This window comes from Spermophilus citellus (assembly GCF_964194105.1).
Source record: "Spermophilus citellus genome assembly, chromosome: 2".
NCBI classification, from domain to species: domain Eukaryota; kingdom Metazoa; phylum Chordata; class Mammalia; order Rodentia; family Sciuridae; genus Spermophilus; species Spermophilus citellus.
The window spans coordinates 68,893,578-68,912,133 of NC_138183.1; the positions used below are offsets into that span (position 1 = coordinate 68,893,578).

At 44.0% G+C, this 18,556-nt stretch overlaps 1 protein-coding gene across 7 annotated transcripts in view; it reads right to left on the bottom strand.

Moving 5' to 3' along the window:
- Positions 1 to 17,567, bottom strand: part of SMARCA2 (SWI/SNF related BAF chromatin remodeling complex subunit ATPase 2) — a 166,855-nt gene extending 149,288 nt beyond the window's left edge. For 2 of the 7 annotated variants that reach the window (XM_081282451.1, XM_081282447.1), the window contains exons 1-2: positions 15,074 to 15,533; positions 3,943 to 4,203 (exon numbers count right to left, since the gene is read on the bottom strand). In XM_081282451.1, coding sequence (XP_081138577.1) covers positions 3,943 to 4,167 — 225 coding nt within the window. In that variant the 5' untranslated portion in view covers positions 4,168 to 4,203; positions 15,074 to 15,533. Of the gene's footprint in view, positions 1 to 254; positions 684 to 3,942; positions 4,204 to 15,073; positions 15,535 to 15,649; positions 16,354 to 16,714; positions 16,873 to 17,433 lie in introns of those variants that run through there. The other 5 variants (XM_081282449.1, XM_081282448.1, XM_081282450.1 and 2 more) reach the window with 5 other exon arrangements.
- Between the last annotated feature and the right edge of the window lie 989 nt (positions 17,568 to 18,556).

The window sequence follows — 18,556 nt, forward strand, 5'->3', positions numbered from 1 at the left end:
TTAAGAACTCTCTCAGAAGTCTTCAAAAGTGGGACATAGTCATCCATTACCCACTCTATAGTCACATATTTTACAACTCACAGGTGAGAGGGGAAAAAAACTTATACCAATAAGATCAGTTAAATCATCTGGAAGTCAAAAGTTAAGGCTTTTAAAAAAAAAACACTGAACTTTTTTACTCAGCCATGTCACAACCTGCCAATAAAAATGAAGTCCTGTTCACAAGTACACAAATATAAGTTATTTTTCCATACCCTTTTGAAGGAGTCTTGAAGACTATTGTAAGATGAAGTGAGTCTGGCGTCTGAGGAAGACTATCCGAAGGATCTGCGATGATCTATTTTGTTGTTGTTGTTGTTGTTGTAAATTTTTTTCATTGGAGAGGAAGGAACTAGGAAAGTTAAAAAGCTGGAAACCAGAAAGTTCCATGGCAGTTGGGAAGAGAGGAACAGACAAGGCAGAGAAGGGAATGGGGGTGAATACAGAAAAGGCACAAGTGTGAAACAGACAGCTAAGCTCCAGGGAGAGGAGGACTGGAAGAGGTTAAAGGCATAGTTTGGAAATAAATATGACTGTGGGGGCTGGACCCCGGATTGAGGCCCAGTACATGACAGACACACAATAAATAGCTATTGAATCGACATTAATCCAATCCAGAATTTGGGCAATGGAGCCGGTGTTTGAAAAAGGAAAAGTCTATTCCTCCCCAAACTGTAATGGCCATGTTCAAAACAGCCTGAAAGGAATATTTCCACGAGTTTATAGAAACCAAATGACTTCAAGCAGGAAAGTATGAGTGTTTGCAGTTTTGGAGAAAAGAAAGTTAATTTCTGCAGAGTCAAAAGCATGCACTTGAAAAGAGGAAAAATTTACCATAAAGAGGATGTTCAGAAGAAAAATGGGAAAAATCTGGTATAAAGAGTGTCACTGAGCCTGTTAAATAGTAATAATAGGGAGGAAATCAAAGCAACACAGCAGATGTATTTAGGCTACTTGTTTATTTATTTCCAGTAATGTTGAAAAGCAAAAAGCTGAAGCTCAGGGGGAGAAGGAGGGGTAAGACAAGGAAGAAAGCAGCCTATAAAAAGCACATAGAAAGTGAGGCATCTGGCCAGCAGGTGTGAGCCCCATGCTGCCTCTGGGTCCAATCCTCACTGGGAACAGGCCAGGGCTACAAGGAGCTAAAGGAGGACGGCAAAGACCATAAGAATCACAACATCAGAGTCACACGAAACAGAGAAGAGCATGAGGGTGAGAATATGAGAGTGTGTGAGAAAGATGGCAGGTAACCCAAACAAAGAGACCAGAAGAGAAAAAAAAATCAATAAAACCACCACATACAAAAACAGAACATGGCCCCAACCCTCACTTACATGCTTCATTTTTAAATGACTAAATAATAAATAAAGGTTAGCTAAATATTATTTCCTTCTCATTTTCTCTTTCATTTTGAAGGTGAGACATCCATCCCCAGGTCTTTCTAAAATTCTGTAATTCACTTAGGCGAGTGTTTACTAGCAATAGATCGGAGCTAGAACACAGCTTTAAATTAACCTAAACACAAGATAATTTAATGATTGTAGTGTATCAATAGGTTCCCACAAAATATGTACAGAAAACAAGCAGTTTTATTTCTCTAGATGTCTGACAAGGTGAAAATGGATTTAAAGGGAAAAAAAAGGAGGGAGGGAACTTGGGGACACTGCAGAAATATCCATGATTTACTACTAAATCAAAAGAGGAAGTAACGAATAATGACAACATGATTCGAGACAATATGATTCTATTACGGCAAAAGAAAAGCAGAAAACAAAAAACAAAAACCCTCCCACCTATATATGCACATCTGTGCTAATAGGTCGTTTTTACTGAACATGAAGGAAGATAAGGTCAGAAATGCACTACAACAGGCTGTTACCTGGGATGAAAACCAGGATAACGGTTTTCTTATTTATTTCAGTATTGTTTCTCTTTTCAAAATAAGCACATACTACTTTCCTGATTTGAAAATCACCAAATAACATTTTTTTTAAAAAATGGTTCTTCCATATCCTCCCTTAAAACTGACCTAAAGTCCTACACAATTAGAGGTCACTTTTTTCTGTGGTGATCTTTTTGTGTCAAGTCAGCATCTACTGCTTGTCTTCTCTGATGGTTAACTTTCTCTGTCAACTTGACTAGGCCCTGGGGTGCCGAGATATTTGGTTAAACATTCTTTCTGAGAATGTCTGTGAAGGTGTTTGGCGAGGAGATTAGTCTCTGAACTGACCTGAGGAAAGCAGGTTGCCCTCCCCAGTGGGTAGGCATCATTCAACCCACAGAGGGCCAAAACACACACAAAGGTAGACGTGAGGAGATGTTGTGCATTGGATCTCTCTCCCTCCCTCCCTCCCTCCCTCTCTCTCTCTCTCCTCCTTCTCTCTGACTGCTTAACTGGGATGTTGCCCTTCTCCTGCCCTCAGACTAGGGACTTACACCTTTGACTCTTCTAGTTTTCAGGACTTTAGACTCCAACTGGACCTATACTAACAGCTTTTCTGGATTTCCAGCTTACTGACTGCAGATGTGGGACTTCTCAGCCTCCATAACTGCATGAGTCAATGCTATTTTATAAATCTCTTTATATCTTCCATTGGTTTTGTTTCTTTAGAGAACCCTATAGATCTGCTGAATATCAAGCAGCAGCCCCCCCACTTGTGATGTCATGCAAAGGGGTATGAAAACCTCTACATGTCATATGAGACAAAACTTTCAAATATTGTACAATGTCCTCACAGATTCTCTTTAGCTTACTGCTAACTTGAAGCAAATTGTTGCAGGGGACCTTGTTGAGCCTCAAAAGTCTCTTCTCTTGCTGGGCATGGTGATGTACAGGAGGCCGAGTTAGGAGGATCTTACGATTCAAGGCCAGACACAGCAACTTAGCAAGACGCTCAACTCAAAATAAAAATTATAAAGGGCTGAGGATGTAGCTCAGTGGTCAAGCATCACTGGGTTCAGAACTCACGATAGAAAAGAAAGATGTCTTTTCCCTCTTCTTCATATTTCCTGTGAGGGCATAATGCTAAACTATAGCAATCCAATCATCTTCACAGCAAAAATCTAAGTCTCATAAATAGAGAGGATCATTATAATCTTAGTCCAGAAATAAACAGCTGGACCTGAGATCTGCAAAATCAGTCTTCTTCCAAAACCAGAATAAGACTACTTCACAGAAAGACAGCAAAGTGCATTTTAAGGATTCCCTAAAAACGATTTAATTTCAATAAAATGTTTTTAAAAATCTGTAGAAAAGAAGAAAAGGACTCCTTCCTTCTACTCTTAGAATTTTTTTTTTTTTTTGTACTAGGAATTGAACCCCAAGGGCACTTTGCAACTGAGCCATGTACCCAAGTCCTTTAAGACAGGGTCTCACTAAGCTGTGGAGGGCTTTACTAAGTTGCTGAGGCTGTCCTCAAACTTTCAATCCTCTTGCCTCAGCCTTCTGAATTGCTGGAATTAGAAGCATGCACTACCATGCCCAAAGACTTTTAGTGATCTAATTTTTAAAAGTAAGTATCAGAATTTTTAGGGAAGAATAATCCTCAATACATTCATTTGTACATGATATAAGTTACTTAACACAGACAGGAAAAGACAAGACTTATTCACTAATAAACTCATTCACCAAGCCAAAATAGCTTCAACCCAAAAGTCACAGAATCTGTCAGAAATGCACAGTCTAACTCAGTATTTTAAAAAGCCAACATCTGATTTTCATGACTGGTACATCTGTAGCAATAAAAGTGCCTCAAAATGTGTGTTTTTAATAATATACAAGATAAGTCAAAGATCTGGCTTGATTCTCCTGTTAACCATAGTAGGAAAAAAAGTTGTGGGTTACCAGGAATATTAGCCATCCACGACTCAGAAGACAGATCAAAGGGGAGAGTAAACTCTAACCTTATGCAGCTGATGCACGCCTTCCTGTTGGAAGTCAGAAGAGCCCATGGTTGGCATAGGATGTGAGACGCTGGGGGGTCCAGGACTTGGTCCCATCATACTGTGGACAGAACCCGGGGATGGTCCTGGGCCTGGACTAGGTCCGAGGATTGGTCCAGGAGAGGGCCCAGGCCCTGGCGAGGGCCCTGGGTGGGGCATCGCAGCAGGGTCTGTGGGTGTGGACATTTACTTCTCCTGTCTCTGTCAGGCAGTAGAGTGACACTAAGTTGGAAAGCAGAGAAAAAGAAAGGAATGTTTTAAACATGATGTTAAGATCAGAATAAAACAGTCGTTAGCATTTGATGGTGCCATTTCTATAACAAACATCAAACAGAACTGCCCTGTCTCGTCCAGATGTTTGAGTGAGTGTGACATATATCTCCCTGCCCCAGTCTTTATGAAGACCACTTGTTTAAAAACACACACTCTAAATGATTCCCCAGAAAGATATAAATCATCCAAGATACAAAAAGACTCAGTGGAGAAACTGAAATTTAACACATAAGCAGAATCTAAACAAGTTTGAAATTTATTACTGAAGCCAACTAATGCTCTCCATTAAATACTGTCTTGGACACCTTATAAGACATTAGCCGTCCCCGCAAAGCCATTAGAATAGAAACCCCTTTAAAATGTATCCAAGAAAGACCCATTTTCATGAGTCAAAAAGCATTCAAAACTTCACAGAGAATCCAGAGAGTTAAAAGGAGAAAAAAAATAGAATTTCATATGGAGAATGAAAGACAAGCTCCAATCATGGAAAAAAACAGAAGCTGTGAAGATCAGACAAATAGATGTTCCAATACCCACATCTGTGATTACTAGCTAAGTTATGTAATCTTTAAATTATTTAAATGCAATGGAATGTGTAAGAAACAGAGCTGGTACCTGACACAACAAACGGCCACTCTTATTCAGGGTTATTCCCTCGGCTATCTCCACTGGACCTTCAGTGATCAGAAAAGATATAGTAAGATGTGGTCCTCCTGCCAGAGAACTAATTGAAACTGAGACACCTGGACAGTGAAGGCCAGTGATTTGTCCCAGGGCTTGCTCTGGTCAAGCATCCCTGGGAGATGTGGTCCATAACTACTGGACCAGGGTGTAGGTGCAAACATTCTGGTTCTCCAATTTCAGCAGAGCAAGGTTAATTCTATCACCCATACTCCAGGGCTTCTGGACATCCCTACTGGGGACTTGCCTCACACACTGTGTACAATGGCACCTTGGATATGAGCCGAAATGAGGAAACAAGATGTCATCCAAATTCAACAATCCCAGCAAGAGCTGAATACGCTAATAACTGTTCAATATTCTAACGTTACCTTAGAGGCACACATCTGTACATGCAAAAGGTTTTTTTTTCCCAACCATTAACCCCCAGAAATACAGAATGAGATACCTTAGGTAACTTGCTTACCTACATTTAGCAGCAGAGATGGAATTAGACTGCAGCCATCTAGTCACCCAGAACAGGGCTCTTTCCATAGTGAAACCAGGGGTGAGAGGAAGCACCAAACAAAAACATTAGATCCATTCCTCCTTACCCACTGTCATTTCTGGCTGTGTGTCTAGAATGTGAGGGACACAAAGGCACAGTCTGGCTCTTCTCCACTCCTCTCTCCCCAGCACCTCCCACCAGCACACAGCAAGTACTCAAAGGACAGCTGATGAATAAACTGCAGGTGAAATTTCAAGGGCAAACTTGATGGAGTCAACTAATTTTATGAAAACTAAAGAGTAATCAGTGTTCGAGGTGTGTCTGCTTACAACAAAAAAAATATAAAGGGTAGGTAAAAATTCAGGCCCTTCCAGTAAGTAAACTAGGGCTAAAATGGGAAGTAGGAAAAGGCTACTTCATAAGGATTATAAAAGCAGGGCTACGACATGGACGTAAGAGAACCCAGTACAACTGGTTTCTAAAACAGGGGAGTATCAAGAGTATCAAGGGTGAATTATAATCCTGAATTCACCAGAAAGCCAAATATTATTATTTATTCTTTGTTACTAACAAAGCAGGCAGAAGTAACTTTTTTTTTTCCTTCCACCCCCACTCTCACACAAACACACACATGTTCAGTCAGCACTTTAAATTTAGGAAGCTGACGTCAATTCAGGGGTACTAGAAGTTATAACGTTCTTTCATGTATATCAGCAAACTAATCCACCCTTTTATTTTTTAGTGAATAAAAGGAAATTGCTTAGTTCCTGTTATGGTTTACCTTGAAATCAGCTTCAAGAGGTATTCTGATAATATACAACGAGTTTTGAACAATGAAGATACAAAATACTAAAAAGATAGGCTGATTCCGACTTCTCAAGTTGTACATTTTAATATACATCATTATCAATTTCATCTGAGAATCTTAAGAGTGTGTTGTAACTGCTCACACAGAGTCCCATAAAAATGCTCCTTGTTTTTTGTCAAAGGAAACTATTAAAAACTTCTTAGAGGGAAAAGCATATTGAAGGGAAATGGAAAATCATAAGCACATAAGTGGAATGTTAATATAGGAACATGTTACATTGGAAAACCATTTAATAAGAAGAGAACCCTCACATTCATGGATGTAATGAACGGGTATGGCTCACAAAAATAGTATAGTTTAATCTCATGCCAAACAGGTAGTGAATGGCAGGAATCTGAACTCTCACAGAAATTGAGTGTGGTATTCTGACTTCCAAGCCAAGCAGAAGTCCAAAGATCTGGGTCCAAATCTTAAGACCACCCTACTGGAGCCCTGGGGAAAGTGCTTGGGTTTCCTCTAGCATCTGTAGGCTTCCTGTAGACTCCCATAGGATTATCTCAAAGATACCTGCCTTGTGAATCCATGAGTCTATGCCCGCTGCCCCAGAAGCATCTCAAAGACTCCATCCAACCCTGTATGTGGTAGAGTTCACTAATGAATCTCCATGTCAAAACCAGGACTATTCCAGGATCTGCTCCTGGCTACCATGACCCAAGGGTACCCAACAGGAGGACCTTACAAAGATGAGGCCAGTAGTTCTGACCTCTTATTCTTGCTCTACATTTCTGGTGGCAACTTTCCTGCAGAATAAACCTGGGGGCATAAACTGCCAAGAGGTACAAGTCTCAAACCTCAAGCAGAGGCACATGTTATTACAAGTTAGTATGGTTGAGGTTTGAAGTCTAGTATTGGCTAACTCAGCTTCTCCCTATGGTATCCATAGGAATCCTGACCCCTTTTCTATTCTCCAAAGCACAAAAGAGAATATGGAGATGAGGTGGCCAGGGTGGGAATGGGCACAGGAGGGTAAGAGGAAAGGAAGGGGCTCAGATGACCTTGATAGGTGCAGGCAGGTCTGTCCACTTGATAAAACCCACAACCTATTTTCTTTTGTGTTCAGGAAGGTGATGTACATTGTCACAGAAAAGGAGGACCTGTTCCACATTATGTGACTAATACAATGAGGAAAATGTGCCTAAGGGAGGGTACAGTTACCTCCCATAGGCATGCACTGTGGGTTTCCTCCTCTTCCCCATAATGCTTTCCTCTCTCCCAGAACAGGACTCCCTGAGGGCCAGGCCACTGTGTTCCTAGGCAAGAATTTTCCAACAGTACAACGTGTCTTCTTTTGGTTCTGACATTCCCGCCTTTACAACTGGGGAGTGTGTGTTTTTAGAAAATAAAAGGCGCTGGCGCCTCACACTACGCCAAACACTACTGTCAGTCATCTTCGGCCCAACTGTCCTTCCCCTCCTTAGCTGAAAGGCTCAGCACATCCATCTGCATATTAAAAGGAGTTCAACCCCATGGAATTTTAAGGGTCACCACTCCAACTATGACAACCCTGACAAAACTTACGCAATACTGTCTAATCACGACTCACAGAAAAATCTAAGACCCTCACACACATAGCAATATTTAAACATACATGTGCTTCATAATAATTTTAGTGACCTCAATTGAGGAGACATATTGTCATGACCCCCATTAAAAAGATGAAGCCAGGAAGGCAGGGAGAGACAGCATGGCCTAACCAAAGTCACATCTGTTAACAGGAATGAAACCCCAAGTCAAAACTTTTTTATGACTTGACTCTCAGCCCAAGGATGAGCTGTTGTTGCAAAGACCAGGCCAGCCATCTGCCAGGACAGACAGTTTTCACTAGGGCCAGAACAATGTGCAGGGGTGGAAAATGGAGGACAAAGAAACAAAGATGCAAACAATGAGGGAGGTATTTTGCAAAGATCAGGATTTGGCTGTGATCATGCATTAAAATATCAAGGGAGAGAAGAGTAAAGGAGAGCTCTAGAGAGAATATGAGGTGAAGGCCATGTCACAATCTGAAGAGGTTGGTGACGTTGAATCAAACACCCAAAGGATGTATTTTCCGCCTCTCTTCTTTCCTCTACGGAGTGTCCACCAGGCACAAGGTATGTAGTGCACACAAATATGATCAGATCAGAAGGCTTTCCCCAGGACTCTGAAAGTCTGCTAGGGAAGCAAGACTAAACGCAAAAATGGCAACAAGATGGAAGACCCCCCAAGACAAGGAGACATACACAGTTAGAATGTCCACATGGTGGCAGGGTAGGAGGGACTGCTTTCAGCTTGGAAGGTGGAGGAAGGAAGGGGAATCAGGGAGAGGCCAGACCTTCAGTTAAAGAAAACAAAAGTTTCTAAATCAGTCGGGGGAAGGTCACCAACCTAGACAATACCTCTTAAACTGCTCTTTACCAAAGCTCATAAGGAAGCACAGGGAGGTTTGCATCTCCAGAATATCTTCCCACTGTTCACTCTACAGACAGACTTTGAGAGCCAGGCTAAAGGTAAAATATCAGAAATAAGAATTGAGCCCAGTTCATATCCCTAACAATAACTCAGTCTTTTTAAAGTTTTCTGGTTGCCACTGGAGAATGATAAGGCTCCAGAGATAGTTAAGATAAGAGTTCTTTTTATGTCTGTTTGCTGATTCAGAACATCTCTGACCTGACGCCCTGATTCTTGTTTTCTATGTAGCTTTCTCTATAAATGAATTGCTAATTCCTCCACAGAAGTAGCAACATTGCTAGAACTGGGACACAGCACTGTTATTCTTGATGGGAGAGCAGGCAGTGGGTAAGGAGAACAGCAAAGAAGATAAAGGAAATAAATCTACCAGGAGTCTTGTTTAGAGGCCAAGGTTGTCTGCAGAGATGGTAAAACATTACCAAGGCCCACACTGCTTCTTGGTCCGAAACATACAACTTTAAACAGTGTACGATATGATCTGTGCCATAGACACACACAAACACACACACACACACACACACACACACACAAATCACACTGGCATTAAAGCTAAGGTTATGAATCATTCCATCAAAACCCTAGAAAGGCATTGAAAACACATCCTCATGGTTATTCATGTCAGCTAGCCCTCCCTTTCAAAGTCAAGTATGTTTTTAAAAGTTGTTGGATTAAAACTTTGCTCTGTTTGTTGTGCATCTGTGAACTCTCCTTCATCCTTCAATCAGGGAAACAAATTAGGACGGGATGTGTGGAACTGCTGCCTTCACTCTAAATAAACTGCCTTGGGACCACCCTTGCCCAGAGTCAGACCTGGCAAAGGCTGGAGGAGGCTCTGCACAACAGAAGATAACAACAAACTGCAGCACTAATTAGTCCCCCATGAGCCCCAGGCATTGCCTGTGCTGGATTTTGGCTCTTCACATCATCATCCCCACAGATACCTTGAGTTACCATCACACAGAGTTTACCTGTGACTCAATCTGATGGCCTCCTTAGTGAGGACTGATGATGTGCCCACATAGGAAAAATTGTTTTAAAAAATGTGACTACCAGATGACCCAAAGTGTTGGAGACCCCTCCACAAAGAAGCACTGCAGCAAGGTATCCCTGTAATCTAGGACTCATGTCCACTGGTAGCTAGAGCCCTAATCACAGATAACTTATCACTCCAAAAACTCAGGTGAACCAAATTTCTAGGCAATTTGTCATAACAAAAGCCAACAAACTAAACCATTGAAAGCTAGTTTCAAAGCATGACACCCCCCAATACAATCACTCATATACATTTACATGTATGCCTGCTCTTCCCAGGTCATGTTAGGTCCTTTGCAAGGCAAACCCATTTTGGATACTGATAAGAATCAATAATAGCCACTTCCTTTTCTTTTTGCTAAGATAGTTTTATTTATATATCAAACATACAAAAGAAGAATTTGAAATGCAGACTTTAAAACTCCTAGTTGAGATGGCACACTTTTACTTAGCAGTGCCATTCAACCATTATATGCCAAATGAACCAAGGTTATATACATGAAGGATTATTTTTAATATGCCCAACTTGCCATGACTTTCACAGCAGCAACAAAACTTCAACAATGAACCCTTCAAGTCCACTGCAATTAAAATGGATAACTGCCATTTATGACCTTCTTCAGGTTTCAAATTCCTTACCTACAAAATAGACATAATAGAAACCAGCTACAACCTCAATTGCAAGAAGAACCAAATAAAATATTAGATAGATAAGAAGACATTTTGTAAGCTATTGGATACAAATGTGCACTACTGCCAGAATTCTTCTAAAGGCTCCAATTCTCATCTTAAACTTGAATCTACAACTCTCCAGATTAATCTAAAATATTACTTTGTTCATGCATCCTTTTGACTCAAACTTTTTGAGAGACAAGCCTTCAACACACATTGGATAAAATATTCATGCTATAGCCTGGAAGTCAAGTCTTTCTAGAATCTCTGACTTTATCTTCTGAAAACTCTTCCCAACTGGAACCTCTTGCCCCAGGCAGCCAGGTCAAAACAGGTTCAATGGTCCTCCCACAGCTTGTTTGGGCTTGATGCCTGTGATCTCAGGGTTTTCTTCTGATCTGGTATGATTGGCACTCACCACCTTCCCCAACCATACACCATCTCTAAGACCTTATCTGCCCTATCAACTCAAGAGAGCTTGCCCTGATCTCTCTGTACCACAAAGCCTGAGCAGTTTACATTTCTACTTCTATGTTTAAATGTTCAGGTACATTCTGTAAAATACATAAAATCTCAATTACAGACCATTGATTTTCTAACAGAATTTTAGACTCTGCTTAATAGCATTTCAGAACAGCACAACAGCAAACCACAAAATAGTTGCAAATATTTGCAAAGCTATTATATGCCCCGTTCTACAAAGCACTGGTTGAAGATGGGACAGGGTTTACCTTACAGACATTCAGTTTCCAGGGTAACGACTCATCTCCCATAGGACTGGCAAAAACTAGAATACACCACATCAAATAGGTAAAGAAATGTACAACCACTCAGAAGAAAAAAAAAAAAAAAACGTAACTGATGTGTAAACTGATAGAGGGTCCCCTTGGAGAATTTGTATGACAATCCTTTTCTTGTTAAGAGATTGTTTCTTTCATTTTTAAGTAATTTTAACTCACAAATTCTGAATTCAGTTTTAAAAGGGAGGAGATTTTGGCTACATTTAATGGTTTTGAAATTTTAAATTTTATTTCAACTTGTGTGGATCCTACACATCAATTTATAAAATGGTCAGTTCATATTTAAATTAGGTCAGATTGTAAAAAGTTTCTAAGATATCAGTACTTCCACAGATGTAGATCACATATTAGTGTAGGAATGAGGCTTACATTGATGTTTGTCCACCTAATAGAATATTTTATATTTCAAAATCCATTAAATTATACAAGCATTTGGCCTGATTATACCTGTCTAAATGTCCTGCAAATCTTATATATCTAGTAAAGTATCACTTCCATACTAGGTTTCCATTGCATAATAATATATTTTGAACCCAGAAGCCCAGAAGTTACCATTTATGTCAAAATCAAATATTTTATATTCTATATCAAAAGTATCATTTTGAGTGAATTAAAAAGATGTTTATAGACAACATTCAAAAGACCTAGCCATTTAGCTACTGGCTTTCATCCGCTTCATTGTATGTTTTGCTAAGGCATAATTATTTAAACACCTTTAACTATACCTTTAAAACTTTTATTACTTAAAAGTTATATTCTGAACACTTGCAAGGAAAAGTATTACATTAACATGAAAAATAATAAAGTTATAATAAACAGTAATAAAGCTTTAAAGTTTTCCAAACCCAGGTTGCAAGATCCTGGTGATAAATACCTTAGGCAAATAAATATGCTGTCTTGAATAATGAGTCTGACAGACTGTAGTTTTAGAATCCTATATTCCCTTCCAAGTATTAAAAGTCACAACTTTCTTGGGTTTGGGTTTGTGCCTCAGTGGTAGAGCACTCACCTAGCATGCATGAGGCACTGGGTTTGATCCTCAGCACCACATAAATATAAAATAAAGATATTATGTCCACCTAAAACTAAAGAATAAATATTAAAAAAAAGAAAGTCACAACTTTCCTTATGGAAAACATAAACACCTTAGGCCTTCCTAAATACTCTACCAAATAAATTACCACAATCTGTAGTTTTTGTTCCTAACTACTTATGGAATGACCCATGAGTTTATTAACTGGCTAGATATTAAAGTTTCACAATAAGAACTCTTTCAAAGGTGACAGAAAATTTAGCATCCCTCTATTGGCCAAAAACAATCTCTGAAATACCACATTTAAAGAAAAGGAATTATTTAGAAGGTAATTTTTTTAATATTAAAAAAAGTGAAAAGAAATCAGCAGTAGCCCCCAAGTGTAACTTTTCACATTATGGAAAAAGTCTGATCTGATCACCAGAAATCATGTAGAAGGGAAATGTGACTTATGTATAGGTTCTTCTAAGGCCACTCATGTTAACAACTAACTCTCCCTTTCTTCCTTTAAAATCACATTGACCAGAAACAGTCAAAACTTCTGGTGGTTAAAATTAGGCCTTACTAGCAGTCCCTCAACTTGCTAGAACTGGGAAATAGTCCTTAGCATTTTATTTGTGATAATTCAGTTGTCCTCATGGCAGCATGTCAAGATGTCATAAATAGTGATTTATTATTTCTCTGGGGTATCAAAAAGCTGCTGATCTAGGAGAATTTGACAAAGGCCTTGTTTACAAAGTAAGACTTCTAAAGGAGAAAAAAAAAACATGACAACACTGGAGGACAGTGTCACTTTTATAATTTATGAGAGTTTTCTGTTTATGGTCCTGCTCTAATACATAATAAGTCTTTAAAATAAAAATGTCAAAATATTACAGTATTATAAAGGATCCCAATTACCTTCTAGAAAAGAATGACATGAGCTTTTACAATGACCTGTAGAATGACTTATCTTAAACTTAATCAAAGAAAACCAGTCTTAAATAATTATCTACAAAGAATTACTTTCTAGTTATACTCTGTTAGGAATACTTGAAACAGAATCCAAGCATTAACAATATAATACAAGCAGAGGCATTTTTTTTTTTTTTGGTCAATTCTAAGCCTCAGGTGTTGGTCAAAGCACTTTTCAAGAAACTTGATGAGAAATGCTCAAAAACCACTTTAAAAACGAACAAAAGAAAAGATCTAAGGCTGCTTTGAACATGCTCTTGCGGTGAATATTTTCTGTGAAACACCACAGTGCAGCTAGTGCCAATGCTGGGATGTAACTGATATAACTCATAAGAGAAAGGCTCCATTGAAGAAAGCCCTCCCTCTCTTGCCCCAATCCCTAATTTATTTTAAAATGTTCTTTACCAATATAGTATCTCTCTTTAATGCCATCAACAAGGTAGATGGACCTCTGATCTACAGAGGAAGTTTTTTTTTTCCCTCAGTCTACTTTAATAAATATCTTTTGAACCTAACAGGAGTCTCTAAATCCCCTTTTCCAATAGTAAACATCTGAGTTAAAAAGGAACATTAAAAAAGAAAATCTGGGCTAATGAAAGGGCAATTATATTTCTAAAAGAAAAAGTGTGCTCCAATTTGCATAACAATGCACCAACTAGGATTCAAACCCGCCACACCTCTTAACACTTCACCTGGGTGCTACTAAAGCCTAACAACTGCAGTGAGGCCAACAGGCTTCAGGTAGTGACCGTCCAAGTAACTGGTAGAAAATACTACTGAAAACATCTGCTTGTGCATATACAAATATATAAACACACACACAGCATCAGGCATGGTTTTTTTGTTTTTGTTTTTGTTTTGTTTTTTTGAGTAGAGTTTTACGGGATTTCTGAGTCCTACCTGGGTAGGTGGGCAGGAATTTTCTGCTACTCAACCCCCAAACAACAACCCAAGCAATCTCACCATTCACAGGAGCATTGTGTTCATATAAGCAAAGAACACAACCAGGTGTAAATTCAAAAAGTCCTTTGAAATGGAAGTTTAAGATTTAACTCTGCTATTAGGAACGCAGGGATGTTAAAAATAACAACTCAATGCAGTAAACAAATGTGTGTCCTTAACGTCTTCCTTATGCTTCAACGTTACACATACAAAGGAATACAGGTCTACATACTGACCAGAAAGGAGACAATGATGACAGCTCTCCAAAAAATCACGAACCCGGCTAGATTTGCTTTATCAAAAGCACCAGCCTCCATGACATTAGGGAAGAGGAAAATGAGGAGACAACCTAGCAAAACTCTCCCAAAAGTTATATAAACAAAGGAGGGAGAAGCCCAGTGTGGGCTTTGCACCCATGTGCTACTAAAATTACATAACACTCGGTGCAGACACTGAATAAGGAATGGATTCTGCACAACACCCCCACTCCCTCGACTCCAAGCCTTCGTCCTTGCCTTAAAACATCCAAATGCTTGCTTGGCAAGAGCGAATGGACAACTTGGAATATTTATTTTATTGCTAGAGTAAATCCTGCGAGAGTTGGAGACACATTTAGGCCCGAAGTTTGAATGTGCAACAGCCGCAGGGAGCCGCGACTCACACTCTCCGGACCTGGAGGAGAAAGAACTGACAAGCGACAGCAGTCGGCAAGGCCTCCTTCTTCTCCCTCGCGGTGCCTCCCGCTGGAAAGTTTTCCACGCAATCAATCGAAGGACAAGGAGCCCATTTCCCCCGCCTGCCTGACTTTGCAGGAAAGGCGAACCGAGAGACCGGAGGGGGCCGGCAGGGAAAGAGCTAGAAAGCTCCGCACGCAGCGGGCGGCGGCAGCGCAAGCTCCTTACCTGAGGGACGCGGAACAAAAAGGGGCGCGGGGCTCGCGCAGCCAGGGCGGCGGCGCAGGCGGCAGCAGGCAGCGGGTCTCAACGCTGCAGCCCTAGGCCGGCGCCCGCGGCCCGGCCCCCGCGGCGGCCGCTTCCTCCCTCGCGCGCGTCATGTCACGGCGATCAAACATGTCTGTGTGCGCTTCGCTGCTGTGACTTCCTGATTCTCCGCGGCTCGCGCGCGCACACACACACTTACACAGCCACACGCACACGCCACCCCCACCAGCCCTTGCCACCAAACCTCGCCTAGTCACCCCCCCGGCTCCCAGGGAGGGCGCGGGCGGGAGCCGCTATCAGCGCGCTGCTCCCGAAGCACTGGTCCCGGCGCGCACAACACACACTCACGCTCACGCGCAGACACACTCGCGCCTGCCCTGAGGGCGCGGAGACGCGAGCCGCGGGATCTCACCGCCCCCTCCCACCCCTCCACTCTACTTAGCTGCCCTGCCAAACTTTTTTTTCCTGCCTGATCCACGTCCAACTTCCCTCCACCCCACCCCACCCCCCACGCAGCCCGACCAGCCCCGTGCTCACCACCATCCCCTGCAAACTGCAACCCGGATAAAAATAATGCAATCCAGGCGGCGGAGGCGGGGGCGAGCGCGCAGACACTCGCAGGAGGCGATTTCCCCGCGTGTACCGGAAACCGGCCCGAGTGCCCTGGCCAGGACGCGGGTGTCCGCTGGAGTCCGCACCGCTGCGCCCCGCCCCGCGCGGTGCAACTGCTTGCAGGCTGCGAGGCCTGGTGCGGGGCACCCGGTGGCACTGTGCTCAGAGTGCGCCCTGTGGCCGGAGGGCGCCTAGGGGGTGGCGCGCTGGACCGGTTATTTGGGGAAGTGCATCGCGACACCTTTGCAGATGGCATGGCCGTGTTTTGCAACGCAAACGGGAAGGGGGAAGACGGCCGGGTGGAGGAGGGAGAGCAGAGGAAGGGGTAAACCAGGTTGGGATGGGAATAAAGCAAACTCGCAAGCAGGGAGCGAGAAGGAAGGGGTGCGTGTCATCGTTGGGAGGAGGCTTCCACCCAGACTCCCCGCCTCTCGCCCTCGCCACCCCTTATTCCCTCCCCACCGCAGCCCTTCCCCTTCCCGGGAGAACGCCACCGCAGCTGCCCGGGTGCGCGCGGGTCCTGTTTGTGACAGTCAGGCAGAGAAGATTATCCGGATCATGGCCTCCCTGGCCCGCAGCCGCCGCGGCTCTCCCGGGTCCCAGAGCTCCCCTAGCACCCAAACGATCGCAGGCGCCCCGTGTGCCCGCGGCGGTAGCCAGGGGAAGACACGAAGCAAAAGAAAACAAACCCGGGGAAGGGAAGGGGAGGGCAGGGTAACGGAGCCCGGGTGGCACCTCCGACCTTCTTCTTTGGGGCCTCCTTGCTCCACACACCTCCGGCCCTGAGCACTGTGGCCGGGGCCAGACACACCGAACTTCAATACCCAAACCCACACTGCTGCCAGTACCAGAAATAGAGACTCCGCTGCGCCCCGGGCACAGATCCCAGGGCAGCCCCCTTTCCTAAAGGCCTATCAGTCAGAGCCCCCTTGCCCGCCCAAGGGAACGCAGAGAGTGGAGGCTGACACCTCGGATCCAGCATGCACCGACCCTGCGATAGTGGCCGCCGCCGCCTCCTCGGCGCGCCGGCTCCGGCTCTCCCGCGGCGATCTACTCGCCTATCCGCAGCCGGAGCCCTTTAAACAAGTACCCGGGAAGCGGGTGGCAGCCGCGTTCATTGGCAACCTGCCGCCAGCCCGGGCTCCTCGCCCTCCTTTCCCGTTCCAACTCTTCCGGGGAGGATTGCTTGGGATGAACTGTCGCGTTTCCATTCTCCTCCTTAGTCCCCCCAGCCCTTCTCCTCCTGCCACCAGCCCTCTCCATCTCAGCTTTTAAGGGGATGGGGGGATTGCAACCTGGCCGAGCGTGTGTTGCAACGTTGAGTTGGCATCGCATCACTGCCTACCCTGAGTCAGGGCTGTGGTTTGTTGGGATTTCTCCCCTCTTGCCCCCGTGAAGTAGTAATTATTACTGTTATTATTAGAGCAGCGAGGTTCGGTTGAAACTTTCTCGTTTCTTCCACCGCCGCCCGGGAGCTGTCGTTAGAGCATTCCACCTGAGGCCCGCGGGGAGGAGGCGGGCTTTTTTGTTGTGGCGGTTGGCCCGCCTGTTTGTTTTGGTCTCCGTGCATGCACAATAAATAATAATTAGGATAATAATGAATAATCCCAGGCGAAGGCGGCGCAGTGCCGGAGGGGTTTGCCCGGTGGCTGCAGCGGAGAGGCCAGAGGGAGGGAAAAGAGGAGAAAGGAGTTGTAAGTTATATTTACCTTGCTCGCGAGGAGTGTGCTGGCTGAATCTCTTCCCTCTCTGAGTCACCCAGAGTACAGAAACAGAGAGAGAGGACTAGATTATGAATATGACTTCATTGATGACAGCCATCCCCTCCTCTTCCTAAACTCCGGCTCCGCCCCGCGTCCCACCCTCGCCGCCTCCACGGGCGCCGGAAGACGTGCCGCAGTTGGCCCCGCGCGCCGCTCCTCCCTGCCCGCCCGGGCGCGGGTTGGCGGGACGAGCCTGTCACTCGCCCAGCTCAGCGACTCCGGGAGCGCGGGGGGGGGGGAGGGGGGTATGCAAGAATGTGGATTGAGACAGCTCTACTGTATGCGTGGATCCGTGTGTGTCTGCAAGGCGCCGGCTCTCGGGCAGTGTTTGTGCCTGGAGCAGGGAAACTGCGCAGGACGCGAGAGACCTAAGCCCTGCTGGACTTGGGCGCCCCTTGTATCTTTCCTGGGAGTCCTCTTCCAGGGCCGCTGCGGGGCTCCTCCAGGGAGGCTGGGGAGGAGGAGAACGCCTAGCGAAAGGGAGGGCAATCATAGTAATAGCGCGTAGTAGTTTGGGGGTATGTGGAGAAGGTGCTGGAATTTAACTGTGCCTCCGCCTGTCAGTGCGAGCCTGCATAGAGAAAGGGAGGGGACAAGGAAGGGCTCCGAGTGACACCAAAGCTGTTTGTGGCACAGTGTTGGCTGTGGAAAAAACGGGCATTATCATGCCAGCTGAAACTTTTTCTGTCTCCCTCCCCTCAAGGCTGTCATTATAAATCTGCCTCCTTCCCCCTACCCAGTAAAACGGGAGGCGGGCACAAAGAACACTCGTGCCAAATCTGTCTCTGTTCTAAAGGACTGCAAGCTTTCAAATGCCAATGAAGGAGAAACAGCTGAGAGGCCAAACGCCTTATAAATAAATAAACCCGCCCTAAACCCTCTGTTTACTTCGTGAACTAGAAGCAGCCCTTTAACCTTCCCTCACCTGTCATCTTCCCGGGAAACAAACAAAAATATGGGAAAACAACCCCTGGGGGCGGGGCGGGCAGGTTGGGGGGCCGTTGAAGCCTGAGATCTGCTTCTGACTTAAGAAGAGGAATTAATCTCTTATTCTCTACAGACCATAGTC